Below are 15599 nucleotides of genomic sequence, written 5' to 3' on the forward strand. Positions count from 1 at the left end.
ATTTCATTAACTATCTTGGTTGTAAGAAAGTGCCTGAGCCGAAGCATTTACTGGCAATGAAGTCATCGAAATGAAATCGCCAAAAGTTCATTAACCATGAATTATGCCAGATACAAATAGATGGCAGAATTGAAAGAAATCATTAAAACAGTTACTAATTATCCATCAAACGATGCCAAAATTTGAACATAAAACTAAGGAGGTAGACAGATATATACACGTCAAATAGACAGTGATCACTGATTTACAACAACAAGCAATTTCATGTTAAAAAACATTCACAGCTCAAGAAGTTATCCCATATCAACTGCATATTGATCGGAAGGATGAAGGCGGGTCTAGTTGTAATGGAGTTATTTGCTGATAAAACCCCAAAAACTGCTGAAAATTTCCGTGCTCTTTGCACCGGAGATAAGGGGATTGGATTATCAGAGAAGCCACTGCACTTTAAGGGATCCACATTTCATCGCATTATCCCAAACTTCATGTGCCAGGGTGGAGATTTCACAAGAGGCAACGGAACTGGAGGAGAGTCGATTTATGGGGCGAAATTCGCAGATGAGAACTTCAACTTGAAGCATACTGGCCCTGGAATTTTGTCCATGGCGAATTCTGGACCTAATACGAAGGGTTCACAGTTCTTCATTTGCACCGTGAGCACACCTTGGCTTGACGGAAAGCACGTTGTGTTTGGAAAAGTTGTCGATGGATACAGTGTTGTTGAGAAGATGGAAAAGGTGAGTTCGGAGCGTGGGACTACTTCTGAACCTGTTGTGATCGAAGATTGCGGTCAGATAAAAGATGAGTGTTGATGTTTGAATAGTTGGTGAAGTTTCAAGTAACATCATAGCTTAGGGTTGCTTTTAGTACTAGTTAGTTTCAAGTTTGAAGCAAAAATTGTGTTTTGTATGAAGAAAAGTGATGTAATGCAAATAATACTTTGAATGCATGTATATTTTCTTAAATGCTTCGAATGTGTATAATTGCGGTTATTTATCTTCTTATTGTGTGTGGTGACTCGGAGCATCTTAACGACTTAAAAACAGAGAGTATGATTGGAGATGATCTAAGACTATAATGTGATTACGAAGAAATAGTGAAATTTTGGGTTCTTTCATTGTAATGAGATCGGATTAACTAACGGAACTATGTCAAAGTCCATTTCAAATTGTGCTAAACAGGCCTTGAGGAGGCATTTTGTAAGAATGAAACCAAACCATAAAACCAATTTGCAATATGTGAAGTAGCTCAACCTCTTATAACCATTGTAAGTTTCATCATTTAACTGATGTGAGACTCTTTTACCTTCACATTCCCTCTCATGCGTGGTGAATTTTCAAGCCAAATATGTGGACAACACGAATCAAGTGACGTGGAGCACGTGTGGCCATTAGGCTTCATACATAGGCCAACCTAGCTCTCTAATACCATGAAAAAGTTGAGGTTTCACCATAAAAACAATTGGCAATATGAGGAATAGCCATACCTGTTATAAGCTCAACCAATTGGCAATATGGGAAGTAACTCAACCTCTTATAAACTCTTGCAAGGTTTATCTTTTGACGATGTGAGACTCTTTTACCTTCACATCCTCACAGTGAGAATATGAGGAAGTCCCACATCGATGAATGCATGGGCTTATAAGGAGTTTGGCTACTTCCCAAATTTTCTTCATGGTACCCTAGTAGGTTTATCCCAGATGTGAAGCTCAATAACCATATGTTCCACGTTACCCAATTTGTGCACATGAGAGGGCGTGTGAGAATATGAGAACAAAATTCCACATATGTGAAGGACCAAACCATGCAAGGGCTTATAAAGAGTTGAGTTACTTCCAATATCGCTAATTGGTTTGCTAATTGGTTTTGTAGTAGAACCCTACTTCGTTCAGTGGCCATCGAAGACCATAACAAGAACCAGAGACTGTCTGCCGAGCCCGAGGGTGGTGAGAAACGTGAAGGGGTATAGGTAGTTCACATGTTTTATGCACATTTTGTACGTACTCAAAACTTTTAGAAAGGAAAAAGAAGAAGCTCCAAGATCTGCCGATAGCCTTTATACAAGCAAATGTGTAATTTAGCTACATTTAGGTGATGGGTTTTGTCAATTGCTTCCAGATTTGAAGGTTGTCATGTTTTCACAACATTGCATATAAAAAGGGGGGAGGTTGAAGTTGAATACCCAAGATATCACACACTCCCATTACTTGAAAGTACAATGGGAGCTGCTGGTGAGATTTGTTAGCTACATTATTATAGTTCAGAGAAGCAATTTCCGCACATGTCTGTTCTCTCTTTGTACACCTTGTTTATATAGGAACGGAAAATAACAAAGGCGTGCAAAGGGGGAAAAAGAGTGCATAAATCACTTATTTTTTTAATTGTTGCTAATTATATTTCAGAAGTGAATCTGATTACATTGCTTCCATGGTGATCATGATCAGATGGTCGAAAGTTTACCACTATCCTTAGCATTGATGGAGGAGGAGTGAGAGGCATCATTCCGGCAACCATGCTCGCCTTTCTCGAGTCCAAACTCCAGGTTAGCGTGACTGTGTCCGCCATACTTCTTTTTCGTTTCTTCGGAACCTCGAATTTGTTCTTCATTCTCACATAATTGATTGATTTACAAAACGTTTCCTAAATGAATAGAAACTGGATGGGAAAGATGCGAGGATTGCAGACTACTTTGACTACATTGCTGGAACCAGCACAGGAGGCCTTGTTACTGCTATGATTACCACACCAAATGAAAAAAAGCAACCTCTGTTTGAAGCACATGAACTCAAGAAGTTTTATTTTGATGAGAGTCCATACATATTCCCTCAAGAACCGACCAAAACCGCTCGAATGTACGTTCCATAAGGCGAGACTATTTTGAAGTGCTAATAACAATCTCACTGTATATATCTTATGAATTGAACTGTTGGATTGGTCCTTGCAGCATACCTGAGTGGCTTGAAACATGGGCTGGATGGGTCGGACAGAAGGTTGAAAAGGTGGCGGAAATCCTGTCATGGGTCGAGAAAGAAACGTTACACCCCAAATACGAAGGTTATGACCTGCGCGACAGAATCAGGAAGATAGTTGGGAAAACACGGCTTCACGAGACTATAACCAACGTCATCATCCCCTCTTATGATATCAAGTTTCTCCAACCAGTCGTCTTCTCCACCTCAGAGGCGAAACGTGATGAATTGGAGGATGTTCTGCTAGCAGATGTCTGCATTGGCACAACTGCAGCACCATACTATCTCCCTTCCCACCATTTCACGCACACACCATCAAAGGGACTCCCGAGAGAATTTAACCTCATCGATGGTGGCGTTGCAGCCAACAATCCGGTACATATACACTCTTAGACGTTCATTAATTGAAGATTTTGATCAAACTGATTCGTGTAAAAATTGTTGCAGACTTTGCTTGCAATCATTGAGAGTGCTAAGGAGATGTCACCAAATAAAAATGTGGCACATTGCTTGAAGAACATTGATAGTAGCAAGCTTCTTGTTCTGTCCCTGGGAACTGGATCCTCGAAGAGGGATGAGAAGCTTGAGGTTGACGAAAATGAACCATGGGGAATCTTTCAATGGTTTGTAGGCCCAAAAGATACCACCCCTTTACTTGATGTTTTGACAACTGCAACAGAAGACATGGTTGACATATACATGTCTGCTTTCTTCAACGTTTCAGGCTACAATGATAACTATCTCCGGATCCAGGTACATAGTAAACCACCAAAGAATGAAGAAAGATACCTTACTTCCGGCTGATTATTTAATGCCATGGATGCAGGATGATAGCTTGAAATACACTGAAGCTGTTCTGGATGACTCCCGCAAAGAAAATCTCGAGCACCTTGAGAAGATTGGGAATCAACTCCTCGAAAAACCTTTTTCAGCACTGAACCTGGAGACCGGCTTGTTGGAACCAATTAACAACACATTCAAATACAAAGACGCACTTGCACAGTAAGAAATAAGAACACTATAAGCTGATCATATGATCAAGTCACTTTTTTCATCATATCTGTTTTGTGATTTACAATTTTCATCTGTTTCTTCAGTAACTTGTTGCATTTGTACAGGTTTGCCAAGAAACTGTCGGATGAAAAAAGAGGACGTCAAACCAGTTCCTCCCGTTGATAAAATTTCATCTTTCTTGTGCCTAGTATCTAGCTTCTACTATCTACCTATGTGCTTGCTGAACAAGTTTGGTTTCCAAGTTTCTAGTGTCCTTGCAAGCCTGCTCGATCGTAGACTGTGTGTAGTGCAGGTTTTCGTTTCAAACTTTTAGTGGGTTGTACTTCCATAAAGTATATATAAATAAAATGAGGCTCATCTCATCTCATGGCTGTTTGTTCCCAAGAGATTACTGTTCTGTTTTGTTATTGAAACGGAATGAGCTCATTACGATACACAGAATGAACACACATTACAAAAGATAACATATCTAGTGAAGTCGAAAATCGTTTAATATTCAGAACATAAGATAAACATACAAAAAACAGTTCAAAACCTCCTAAGAGAGTAATTCTGAAACAATGACGACTAATCTGGTTAAACCTTACCGAAAATCCTTATATGAGTTGTATGAATCTCCTTTGTAACAAGAGTGATATACAAGGACCATACTCTTACACTTCTACTCCCAATCCTCTTCGCTCAATTGATCGTCTGCCTCGTCTCTTGGTGGCCTCACTATCAGCACCACAGTCCCTAAACTCTCCTCCACACCAGTTTCCTTCAATGCCGATCCCCTTACAACCTTAAACCCCAAACCCTCACCATCCACTGCTGCCAAATAAAACCCGTCATCAGCTTCCACCTCCCTCCTGCTCCTATCAGCCACCACCAGAATAGGCTCTTCCTTATACCACCTATTCACCTTCCAAGGCAAAACCCTCGCGTCACCAAACGACACCACAACTCCGCCCTTTCCTAAACTCACCACCGGCTCCCAACCCGGCAACACCACCCACCTCTTCCACCCCTTCTCTGCCACAATAACCCCAAGCTCCCCCTCACTCCTACACTCCCACGGGGCCTCCATAACCTCCTTATCCTTCTCCTCCGCCCTACAAACTGGCAAGATCACAACTTTAGTCGACTCTGCCACCTCCCCAAACTTCAACCTCACAACCGGAACCCGAACCCCTACTGCAACATCGTCCTCCTCCTCCTTCTCCTCACTCTCTCCCTCCAACTCTTTCAAAATTACCTTTTTAGCCTTATCGGTCTGTGCAACCTTCAATGCCTGCTCTAAAGCAGCAGTTCTAGGTTCAGATGGATTCTTGTGCTCCCTCGCCTGCCTAAAATACATAAACCCTAAACAATCCCCAGCGCTGGCATAGTCAAAGCTCTCCCAACCGTTTTCGGTCCCCCGACGAGGGAAGTCCTTTATCGAACGGGCCAAATCCTGAGTTCCTTTGGCATCAAGCTTGTTCTCAATTATGAAACGGGCAGCAGCAGCTCGCTGCTGGACACTCAGGAGCCGAATTTCGTACAGCAATTCGGAACCCCTCACGTCGAATTCGGAAACGATTTCTGGGTCGGTGTTAGATTGGATTAAAGAGTCCCTCACCTTCGCCGCCACCACCAGGCGGTTCTGCTCGACGCTGGAAATGCCGGTGATTTCTTCGATGGTGGGGGCAGTGAAGCCTTCTTGGGTTAGGGAGGGGATTAGGGGGGCGAATTCGAACCAGAGGCCGAGGCGGTTGGCGAGGATCTCGAGGCGGCCATTGGCGTCGAGGGAGCGGAATTTGGAGGGGATTGGAGATGGGGGCGGCCGGAATGGCTGGTAGAGTTGTTGTTGCTGCTGTTGGGAGCTGGAGGAGGGAGTGAGAGTGGCGGAGATGGGTTTCGGGGAAAGAGGTTTGGTGTGGTGTAGGGGTGGTGGGTGGGGGTTGAGGAAGGTGGTGGAGGATAAGAAGGTTGTGGTAGTGGTGGGGTTGAAAGATGAGAAGGGTTTGAGAGAGTTTGCTGTTACCGAAAGCATGGTGGTGGTGGTGGTGGTGGTGGTGGTGGTGGTGGGTTTTTGGAAATTTGCAAACTTTGGAGGGAGGGAGGAGGTTTGTCCCTTATCTCACCAGTGATGCTGCTTCCGGATGAGAGAGAGAGAGAGGAGAGGAGAGGAGAGAGGAGAGGAGAGAGAGAGTTTTTCACTTTCAGACTTCAGTTATTCAGTTGAAGTTTTATTGGGCTGGTCCAACAAGGACCATCATCATTGGCCCAAATTAACCCATGCCCACTTCAGGGTCAGGGACAATCTAAACCAAAAATGATCAACCATGAATACTGCCCAGCCTACTGAACAAATCGGCCCAATTCAACAACACCTTGCCCTTGCCTTTTTTTTTTGTATTTTAATCAGGTAATGTTATTGGCGCTTTACAAATTTCATTTTGCACTCTAAAATTTATATAATTAGAAATAAAAATACAATTGTGAGAAGTGCAGAATAAAATTTTTAGAGTACTAATAACAATTCCCTTTAATTATTCAGTATAATTCACTAACTCTTGCGGACTCCCAAACCACCAGGACGTCTGACTAAGACCCACGATGCGGGATTACGAAGGGATGTTGCGTTTTTGTTTTTTGTAGTTCTTGGCATAGTCGCATGTATCTTCTCTGTTTACTTTTGTTTATTATCAATAAATTTGGTAGAAGATCTGTACGGGTGGGTTGCCCCTCGCTGTTGCGTTCTATTAGGTTATGGATTACAAGAACAAATGTAGTTGTATGAGACATCGCGGTTAGATGGGCGGGAGATTTTTGGTTGTAGTGGTCCTCACCCTTCGGAAAAGCATAAGTGCCTTGCACGTGGATATTGACAAAGAACTAATATCGCCTAATTTTCAAATACTTCTAGAGTTTCAATCGAAGTTTGGTTGACCAACCTTCTTTTCAATCACACACACAATGATAATTAGTTCAAAGTAATTAGCGAGTGATTATATAATATAATAGCCTGACCAGCTTTTGAAACACACAAAACAACTGCACCACCAATCTTAGTTGCTAATCTTGTATTAATTTATTATTAAGCATGGGGACATTTATATCTTAGTTATAATTCAGTCAAATAAAAATATTATATGACTGAATCAAACTTAAAACGCAACATGTGAAACCATAATTATTCGTCCTCAACAACTAGGTTATCTCGTAATTCTTTATTTATTTTTCTTTTGGATGTTTGTTTTATTTTGTAAGATTTAAGGATCACTTGAATCTTCTTCTTTCATTGAAAGTGACAATGGGCTGGTTTCATACAATGCACCACATGGCCTATGTCTACGTGACGTTTTAAGCTGTAGTATTGCCAATTTAACAGACAACAATGATTTACAGCTGGATATTTAAATATTGTTTTATTGTTTTTCAGTGGAAATTCATGTCTGGTTTGATGTAGATATTTATATATTTGTGCGTATTTTTTGAAACATATTTGTGTGTATATACACATACATAGCTATGGTTATATTGAAAAGATTTGAATTCTGAACTTACTTTACTTTTGTTCGTCATCCTTTTCAAGTCTTTAATTAAGAAGCTAACCCGTGGTGGCGTATGTTCTTAAAGAGGGAGGCTTCAAGTGGAATTATCCTCTTTTTCTGTTTAATACTTTAGCTGAGGATGTAAACATTTCAATTAGAATTTAATATTATTTATCTCTTTAATACAAAAAAAAAAAAAAAACTACGAAGCTAAACCTAGCGACGTATACAGCCATACAATAAATGTCTTGTTCTCTACGTGTTATGAAATTAAACATACAATTAAGTATGGCTATTCCTAAGTAAAGATATTAGGGGACGTTTGTTGCGCTGGACTATCTCGGACTGGACTAGCTTCAAGGACTAAGTTGGACTGGCTTAGACTAGACTAAGCTGGACTAACTTAGTGAAGCGTTTGGTGCAGTGTTGGACTAAGAAGCTGGATAATAACAAATTCTAATATTATATTATTTAATATATAAATTATTAATATTTTATTATGATCTAGGTGACCGGAGATGACGAGGAGTCTATCGAGAGTGGTTGTTGAGCATGACGAGGACGAGAGAGGATAGTCTTAGCTACTCCCATGGTTATTGGGGGGTCTCGCTAAGACCACTTAGTGAAGGGTTTTGTCCATGCTAGTTCCCTTTAGTCTCATTAATGTTAGTCCCAGCATGGAACAAACACAGTATTGGACTAACAGCTAGTCCAGTCCAGTCTAATCCCACTTAATGAGGGCAAACAAACGCCCCCTTATATCTTTGAAATGGTGTATGAAAATGCAACCACATGCACGAGGGCTAATCAAAAGGTAAATTATGGATAATGCTTGGTCAAAAAGGCTGTGTTAAGAACAAGAGGGACACGCATTACAACACTCAAATATTAATTAGAATTTTTAATCTCTTTATGATCTCTTAAGATTAATGAAAGATAACCAGAAAAAGTAACACCATTGAAATCTTATAGGTGAAACAAGAGAAATGCATGCATATAACGACATTAGCTTTAAATTTGTGATCAAACGTTTTTCCAGATTGTTTGGTGAAGCATGCAAATTATAGCATCCTCTTTAATATCTTCCTAATCTTTTATTTTATTTATACAAAAATGCAAAAGCATACTTTGGTTTTTGCAAAGATAAAAGTAACATGCAAGCAATCCGGTTGTATTTCAAATAGTAATTATGAGCTGTTAAACGTGCACCCTAATCTCTCTATTCAATTCTTCATCTCCTAATACTTGTATATACAACATGTACATTATTTGTAACAATTTCTGTACGCATATATCACAAAAGAAAAACATATACAACTTGTGTATAACAATTAAGATGACATCATAAAGTTGTGGGCAAGGAATATATGTGATGTTTAACTAGACATAGCTTATTCCCACGTGGGAAATGTACCTATTGACATCATGAAATAATAGACGGCCTTTTAACGGGTCGTCCTCTGAAAACCCATATATCTGCCCTTCCCAACGATGCACTGAGGTCTCTCGACCACAAAAACACAGAACTTGTCAACAAAAATGGATAGAACTTGGTTGCTGAAAGAATCAGTAGCACGTCCTACTGATCACCAATCACAGCTGGACACATGTCTAAGTTGGATTAAAAAATTCACAACTTAGACACGTGTCCAACCGTGATTGGTTATCAGCAAAGGGTGCTACTAAATCTTCAACAACCAAGTCCCGTTCAACAAAAATAAATAAAATATGGCAGTTTCTGAACCCAATAATTTGAACGGTACAAAACTTGAAGGCAGCAGTATGCCTAGTTGAATGATTTATACAGGTTCATGCACTTTCTAAATCCCAATAGAGCTCAAGTGGCCATAGGCAATTTTGTTTTCCTGTGGCTGTATATACTTTTCCTATTCATTTTCCATTGTTTCTCTATTTTTTCTGGTCCATCTTATTTTTCTGTTTTAAAGGAAACAAAACTCGAGTTACATCGAATATTATCGGCATTAATGCTTTGAAAGTTCCAACATGTTGAATTGGTAGTGACAAATGAGTATGTATTGTAGTGGTTCTTGGTTTCTTGTCGAAAATTAGGTGGCCCATACATGCGGAAGAACAAAAGCCCAGGATGATCCCTATTTCCCACTCAACAACCAGCTCATTCATTCTAGCGGCTTCCCCAAGCCAACCCGTACAACGATTTACTTTCGTATGGCTGTCGTATATTTGCTCTCTTAATATTCTCATTTAGAGGAAATGTGAGGACTAATTGCATAATAGCCACAAATTATATTAGTTTAGATTCAAAAGTTTAAAATATCTAATAACTTAACAAAGCAAAACTAACTTAAAATTCATGAAGCATTAGAAAACTCTTCTTTTTTTCTTTTTTTTTTCTTTGTTAAGTTGTCAAATATTTTAAGCATTTGGATCTAAACTAATATTTTTGACTAATATGCATTTAGTCCTCAGAGGTCCTCTAAATAAGGACCTTAGAGACCCTAAATGGAGTTCCTACAACCATATAGTCCCTAAATATAGGGACAAATGACTTCCAAGCCTAAATTGAAGTCTTCAAAGTATTTCAATACATAAGGACTCGCCGGGTACTCAACAAAATTCTCAAATATAAGGACTACATATAGAGACTCAAATAGTGGACTTTATATTAATTTTGAGTGGAAATTATGCTGCTCTTTATGTTTTTTTTCTTGTTTTTTGAAACAACCCAAGTGGGGCAACTTCTCATTTGTCTTTTTCTTTTAATTCTTGAAAAATCAATGGTAGAATACTCCAATGAAATGAATAATAATTTTGTAATATTTTAGTCCCTACATTTAGGGATTATACTATAAGAAATTTTCATTGTAGACAATATTCTTTTAGGGACTCGAATATTCCTCAAAAGCTCCTAAATAAGTCCTTAAAGATGGTATGGAAGTCCAGGGACTCGTATTGGAGATGCTCTTAGTAGATCAGGACAGGCTGCCGTAAGGTAATTAAGGAGAGCTCTCTCTCTTGTTTTGTTAGAAAGATTCTTGACCGATCTTATTACCATAGAAATCAAATAATAATTGAGAAGTTATTTCTATAGAAAAATTATAAAACTAAATACAAGGCTGATTGTAATTATGTGGTAAATTGCAAGTGAATTATTATTGACACTTTAAAATTTTCATTTTACACTTCAAACTTTTTATTATTAGAAAATAAAATACACTTGTAAAGAGTGTAAAATAAGATTTTTTGAAATACTAATAACAGTTTCTATTAGCAAAACTATCAACTACTATATTAACTTTTGGATAAATATGAGTGGTCATATAATTGGGAATTTGCTGCGTAAATACCAATATCTTTGATGAGAGAAAAAATTTGTATGAATGTAGGCATCTTGTGTCATGTCTAGGTTGTGCAATCTAGGAGGTGTGACACGGAGATATGCAAAATTTTCATATATGCTTCTTATAACCCTCCTCCAATGAGTATTTCAAGGTCAATTTATTCATTCTAATTCATTCATCACCTAGCTATTAGGGTTACTGATATTTCTTTTTTGAAAATGTTTTAAATTCGAATATCGTCTTTTTAGCTAGTGATCAAAGAAATAAACTGCATAACAGCTACCCTATTGGCGTCAACTTATTCAATAATTAAGAAGAGTTTATAAACCTAATTAATCAGAAAATGTGGTTTAATGTATGGTTTTGGCTTGGGTTGATGTTCTTTTAGATGATCGTTTCCTTCTAATCACTTTGAGCGAAAAGCAGGTATGTCGACTGTTGGGCCAAATTAATGACAATCGTGGATATAGTCTGGCTTGCCTAACGACTTATTTCACATACATACCCTCTTGTCCAAGTTGTACGGAATCAAGTTGACCATCCCGTTTTAATTTTAGCTAGGGTTACCAGATGGAGTTAAGTATGTGACAAGGACATGCAACACAACATAGTCCATGTTAGATCCGGCGATGCAAACATATAACTTGCAAGTGGAGGCCTTAACCCCAAAAGTAACATCGCACAATGAAATCATCGGGCAGACGTCAAAAAAATTCTTTTAACTGCTGCAGCCGCCATGTCCATCGTCCTCTCTGAGTTTCTTTGACTCACGTGGGATCAACCCCTTCCTCCCTTGGTCTCCATTCACGACCGCTTAGATGTTATTCAAATAATTCATCTCTCTTTCTATCCTTTTCACCATTATTTTTATTTATTTTTATATATTTTAAAACATGGATCCTAATGGGACCTTAATTCCCTTCTCTCCCTATATAAAGTCCTATGCGTTCAATTTTTTTTTTAACCCCAAAACAGACATCACTCACTGAAATATCCAGTCCAATACTTGTTCAAAGTATAGAGCTAGAAGAAGAAACTCTGCAAATTGTTATTTCTTCCCTGAGTAAGATGGACTCTTCGTTCTTCCAAAACCCTAATTCTGAATTCTCGTTCGAATCTTCTTCTTCCTTCAACTCTCGAGAATATTCTCACGATGGTCATCTCTCATGGAACGTGTTCAACTCTAATGATCATCACAACCAATCAGCCTTTCCCCAACTACCCTTTAATGAGAACGACTCAGAAGAAATGCTTCTATATGGAGTTCTTGCTGAGGCGCCTGCAGGAGATGGGAACTCATCGGGTTCAATAGTATCATCCACTCACTCCAAAGACCAAGAAGAAGTGAATTCTTCTAGTGCCACTGCTGACGAAGATCAAGTGGTTGCTTATAGAGGTGTTCGGCGGCGGCCGTGGGGAAAGTTTGCTGCAGAGATAAGAGATTCGACGCGAAACGGTGTTAGGGTTTGGTTGGGAACTTTTGACACGGCGGAGGCTGCTGCTTTGGCTTATGACCAAGCAGCATTTGCAATGCGGGGGTCTTTGGCGGTTCTCAACTTTCCGGCGGACGTGGTTTATCAGTCGCTTGTGGAGATGGAGTATGGCTTTGAAGATGGTGCGTCTCCGGTGTTGGCCTTGAAGAGAAGGCACTCCATGAAGAGAAAGTCATCGACGAACAAAAATAATAAAATACTGTACCGTAATCAGCATCAAAAGAACGATGAAGAAGATGATTATCAGTTGGAAAATGTTGTGGTGTTTGAGGATTTAGGCGCAGACTATTTGGAGGAGCTACTCAGTATATCTGAGAGCTAGCTGTACTCCCTGATAGGAGCATATTTATGCGACTTAGTTAACTTGTTCTTGTGCATTTACGTTGTATTTCCTTAGTTATTTTAGTGTTCAAAGTTATTTTTGTGTGTTTTCAGACTCTAAGTACAAAGTATGCAAGAAGATGCATTTTGGAGGCCTTTGGAGCATGTTTCGGGCTTGGAATGGATAGCAAATGCATGAGCCAAGTGGATGGACGAATTTGAGAACTAAAGAGGCCAAGAATATGAAGAATTATGGTCCAAAAGATGAAGAAAACAGCCCAAAAATCTGTCACCCCAACTTGCATTCCTTGCCATGCAAACCACATAGAATTCCCTTTGGATTCCATGCCATGCTTGATCACTCTTGTCCCCTACATAATTTCTAATTTCATGCTTTAATTCATTTAATTATTACACTCAATTGCTTGATACCTCTTGTTCCCTTCACTCATTAGATTTTAGACAACATTTACATCCATTACATGCACCAATTGATGCTCCATCATTCACATTTGGAATCCAATGCCATGTGCAACACATGTTGTTGCACCTTTAACCCATTTGTTGACACATTTCACCTCCCTTTCCATCTCTATGCAATGTACACAATCATTCATGCTCCCTAACTACAACACCACTCCATTTTACCCTTCACACTTTGCATCATTACTTCATTTTCACCTTTGGACCATTGCACACCACACAAACAAATTGCCATGCATTTCATCCTTAACCTAACCTGATTTTCTAAGGTTTTTGGGGCCTATAAATACATGTTTACACCCCTTGGCCAAAGGACAATCCCCCATATTCATCATTTTATCACAAAAATTCGTCCATACACACCCTAGGAAGCAAAACACCTCAAAAACACCATTCTAGTGCCTAGAAAACATAACAGCCACTCCACCTTCTTCCACCCTCTTTGCCTAGTTCTCCACCACCCTCCAACCATCAAACACTCCTCCACACTCACCCTAAACCCTTCCATACCATTCCCCATCCATTCTACATCATAAAACTACCCAAAATCTGTCCATAACCCAATCTGCCGCAAGCAAGGGAAAGGAGGAATCTTGGATGCACTTGCTACCAAGTTGGAGCATTTTAGGTGTTTTCTTTCCTTTGATTTTAATGTCTAATTTTATGTATCTTTGCTTTGTGAGTATGAGGAACTAAACCCCTCTTAGTTAGGGGGTGATTCGAAACTATGTTCATACTTGCAATATGATTTGATTACATCCAGTTGTGATTCATAAGTTGTGAATTCAATTTACTTATCCGATCGTATAAAAAATGATTTGTGTATGTTGTTTGAGAGTGCACGCTTAATTTTCATGCATGAATTTAACGCTAGAATATAAGGGAGTTTCACCTAATCGTTATGAACTTATATTCCCAAGTAGTGAAGGTTGCTAGTCACAATCACGTTAAGTAAATTCTTGGCATAAGTTTCATGCAAATCATAGTAACGAGTGCCTCGTCAATGCTTATGTTTTTCATAGAACTTAATGATTCTTGCTTGTATCTCTATTATGCAATTCATGTAGGGAACTTGTAGGGAATGTTTTGGGTTGTCGTATGCAATCATCCAATCCAATAACTTGTGGAAAAACTGAGGGTTAATTAGTGCAATTCACGGTTAATTTGGGGCGTTGAGTATTCATAGCTTATCGAAAAGCAACTGGAAATCGTTTTGTATGCAAGTGTGGCATGTGTGGAGAAGAACCTCCTAGCTAGCCTTCCATCCATAAGTTTCATTCAAATTCATTTTACAATCTGTTTTGATTCACTTAAATTTGTCTAAGAATTTGTTTACTTTGTTCTTGTCTTAATTTAATTATTTTCGTCCAAAATCAACCCCATCTTATCTCTTTGAGTCATATTAATTAGAACTTGTCTTAGATTATGTTTTTAAGTGTTTTAGTTCATTAGAAAACCAAAATTTGTCCAAGTTTGTGTTAGAGTCCCAAAACTGCCCATATTGTGTGTTTAAGGTAGTTTTGAGTGTTTAGGGGCTGTTTTGAGTCTTTTGGTTTGTTTTAGTGTTTTAAAGTATAGTTTTGCATTCTTTGAGTCTAGTTAGTGTTTTAAACTTTGTTTTTACGTTTTCAAGTCAGTTTCCAAGTGATTTAGCAATCCCTCATAATCCCCGGCCTAGAACGATCCCTACTTACATACTTTACTACAATTGATAAAAAGAGGGTTTAATTTTGTGTGTTAACTTATTTTTCACATCACTCCCATACCACGTTACTTGTGTTTTTGGTATCCAACAGTCTGAAGCTATACGTGGAGCGAGCTGTCGTTAATCACATAGGTCCATCATGTGTCAAGTGTTAACCACACCATTTTTGGACCTTGTATTTTTGTTTTCTATTTTTGGGAACGTATGTGGAGAAGAATCAGAAGATGACGGTCACTATAGCTAATTACTCCTTTCTTTAATTATACTTATTCACTTTTTGTAATTGCCTTGTTAATTTTCAAGATAATGGATGAGTAAAGTGTTTTTCCATGATCAAGAGTACTAGTGTACGTACAGTTGTTTGCTATTTTAGTCTGTAATATTTGATTAGATTAACTTGGAACAAAGAAGATAAGATTTTGTTGGTGTTTGACCTTGATTATGACCGTTCGAACAGTTAATAATTAATTAGTTTACATTTGGAAACGGGTGCAATCGCAACCAAAGATTTACGTATAGGTCACAAACTCATTTTTTAACAATGTTTGGTTACTCAAGGACGAGTAGAAACTCCTATTAAAAAAAATTAATGTTTGAATTACATAGTTTTGTGCTTATCATTAGAACCATTTATATTATGAATCACTTTGAAAATATCATCTTTGCAAAAAAGAATTAAACTAAGGTCGTTTAGTCAATCTATTGTCATAAATACATAGACGGTTAGTAGGTGCTTTTACCATTTTTGTTTATCTGGTTTTATACAATTCGATGACT

At 38.6% G+C, this 15599-nt stretch overlaps 4 protein-coding genes across 4 annotated transcripts; 3 read left to right on the forward strand and 1 right to left on the reverse strand.

Annotated features, from left to right (window-relative positions):
• The first annotated feature begins 297 nt into the window (after positions 1-297).
• LOC103414151 (peptidyl-prolyl cis-trans isomerase CYP19-3-like) lies at positions 298-947 on the forward strand. The gene has a single exon (XM_029089936.2). The coding sequence runs from the start codon at positions 327-329 to the stop codon at positions 810-812; it is 486 nt and encodes a 161-aa protein (XP_028945769.2). The 5' UTR covers positions 298-326; the 3' UTR covers positions 813-947.
• Positions 948-2083: 1136 nt separating this feature from the next.
• Positions 2084-6151, forward strand: LOC103413995 (patatin-like protein 2). Its single transcript, XM_029090153.2, has 7 exons — positions 2084-2230; positions 2444-2541; positions 2652-2851; positions 2944-3343; positions 3416-3721; positions 3795-3970; positions 4087-6151. Exons 1-7 carry the CDS (start codon positions 2218-2220, stop codon positions 4142-4144), a joined length of 1251 nt encoding a protein of 416 aa, XP_028945986.2. The 5' UTR covers positions 2084-2217; the 3' UTR covers positions 4145-6151.
• On the reverse strand, positions 4456-5996 carry LOC103413994 (rubisco accumulation factor 1.1, chloroplastic). The gene has a single exon (XM_008352417.4). The coding sequence runs from the start codon at positions 5994-5996 to the stop codon at positions 4644-4646; it is 1353 nt and encodes a 450-aa protein (XP_008350639.2). The 3' UTR covers positions 4456-4643.
• A 5649-nt stretch (positions 6152-11800) lies between the features above and the next one.
• LOC103451058 (ethylene-response factor C3-like) lies at positions 11801-15152 on the forward strand. The gene has a single exon (XM_070809736.1). The coding sequence runs from the start codon at positions 11889-11891 to the stop codon at positions 12633-12635; it is 747 nt and encodes a 248-aa protein (XP_070665837.1). The 5' UTR covers positions 11801-11888; the 3' UTR covers positions 12636-15152.
• The last annotated feature ends 447 nt before the right edge of the window (positions 15153-15599 follow it).

The sequence above is a fragment of the Malus domestica genome, chromosome 12, assembly GCF_042453785.1.
Source record: "Malus domestica chromosome 12, GDT2T_hap1".
NCBI lineage: Eukaryota > Viridiplantae > Streptophyta > Magnoliopsida > Rosales > Rosaceae > Malus > Malus domestica.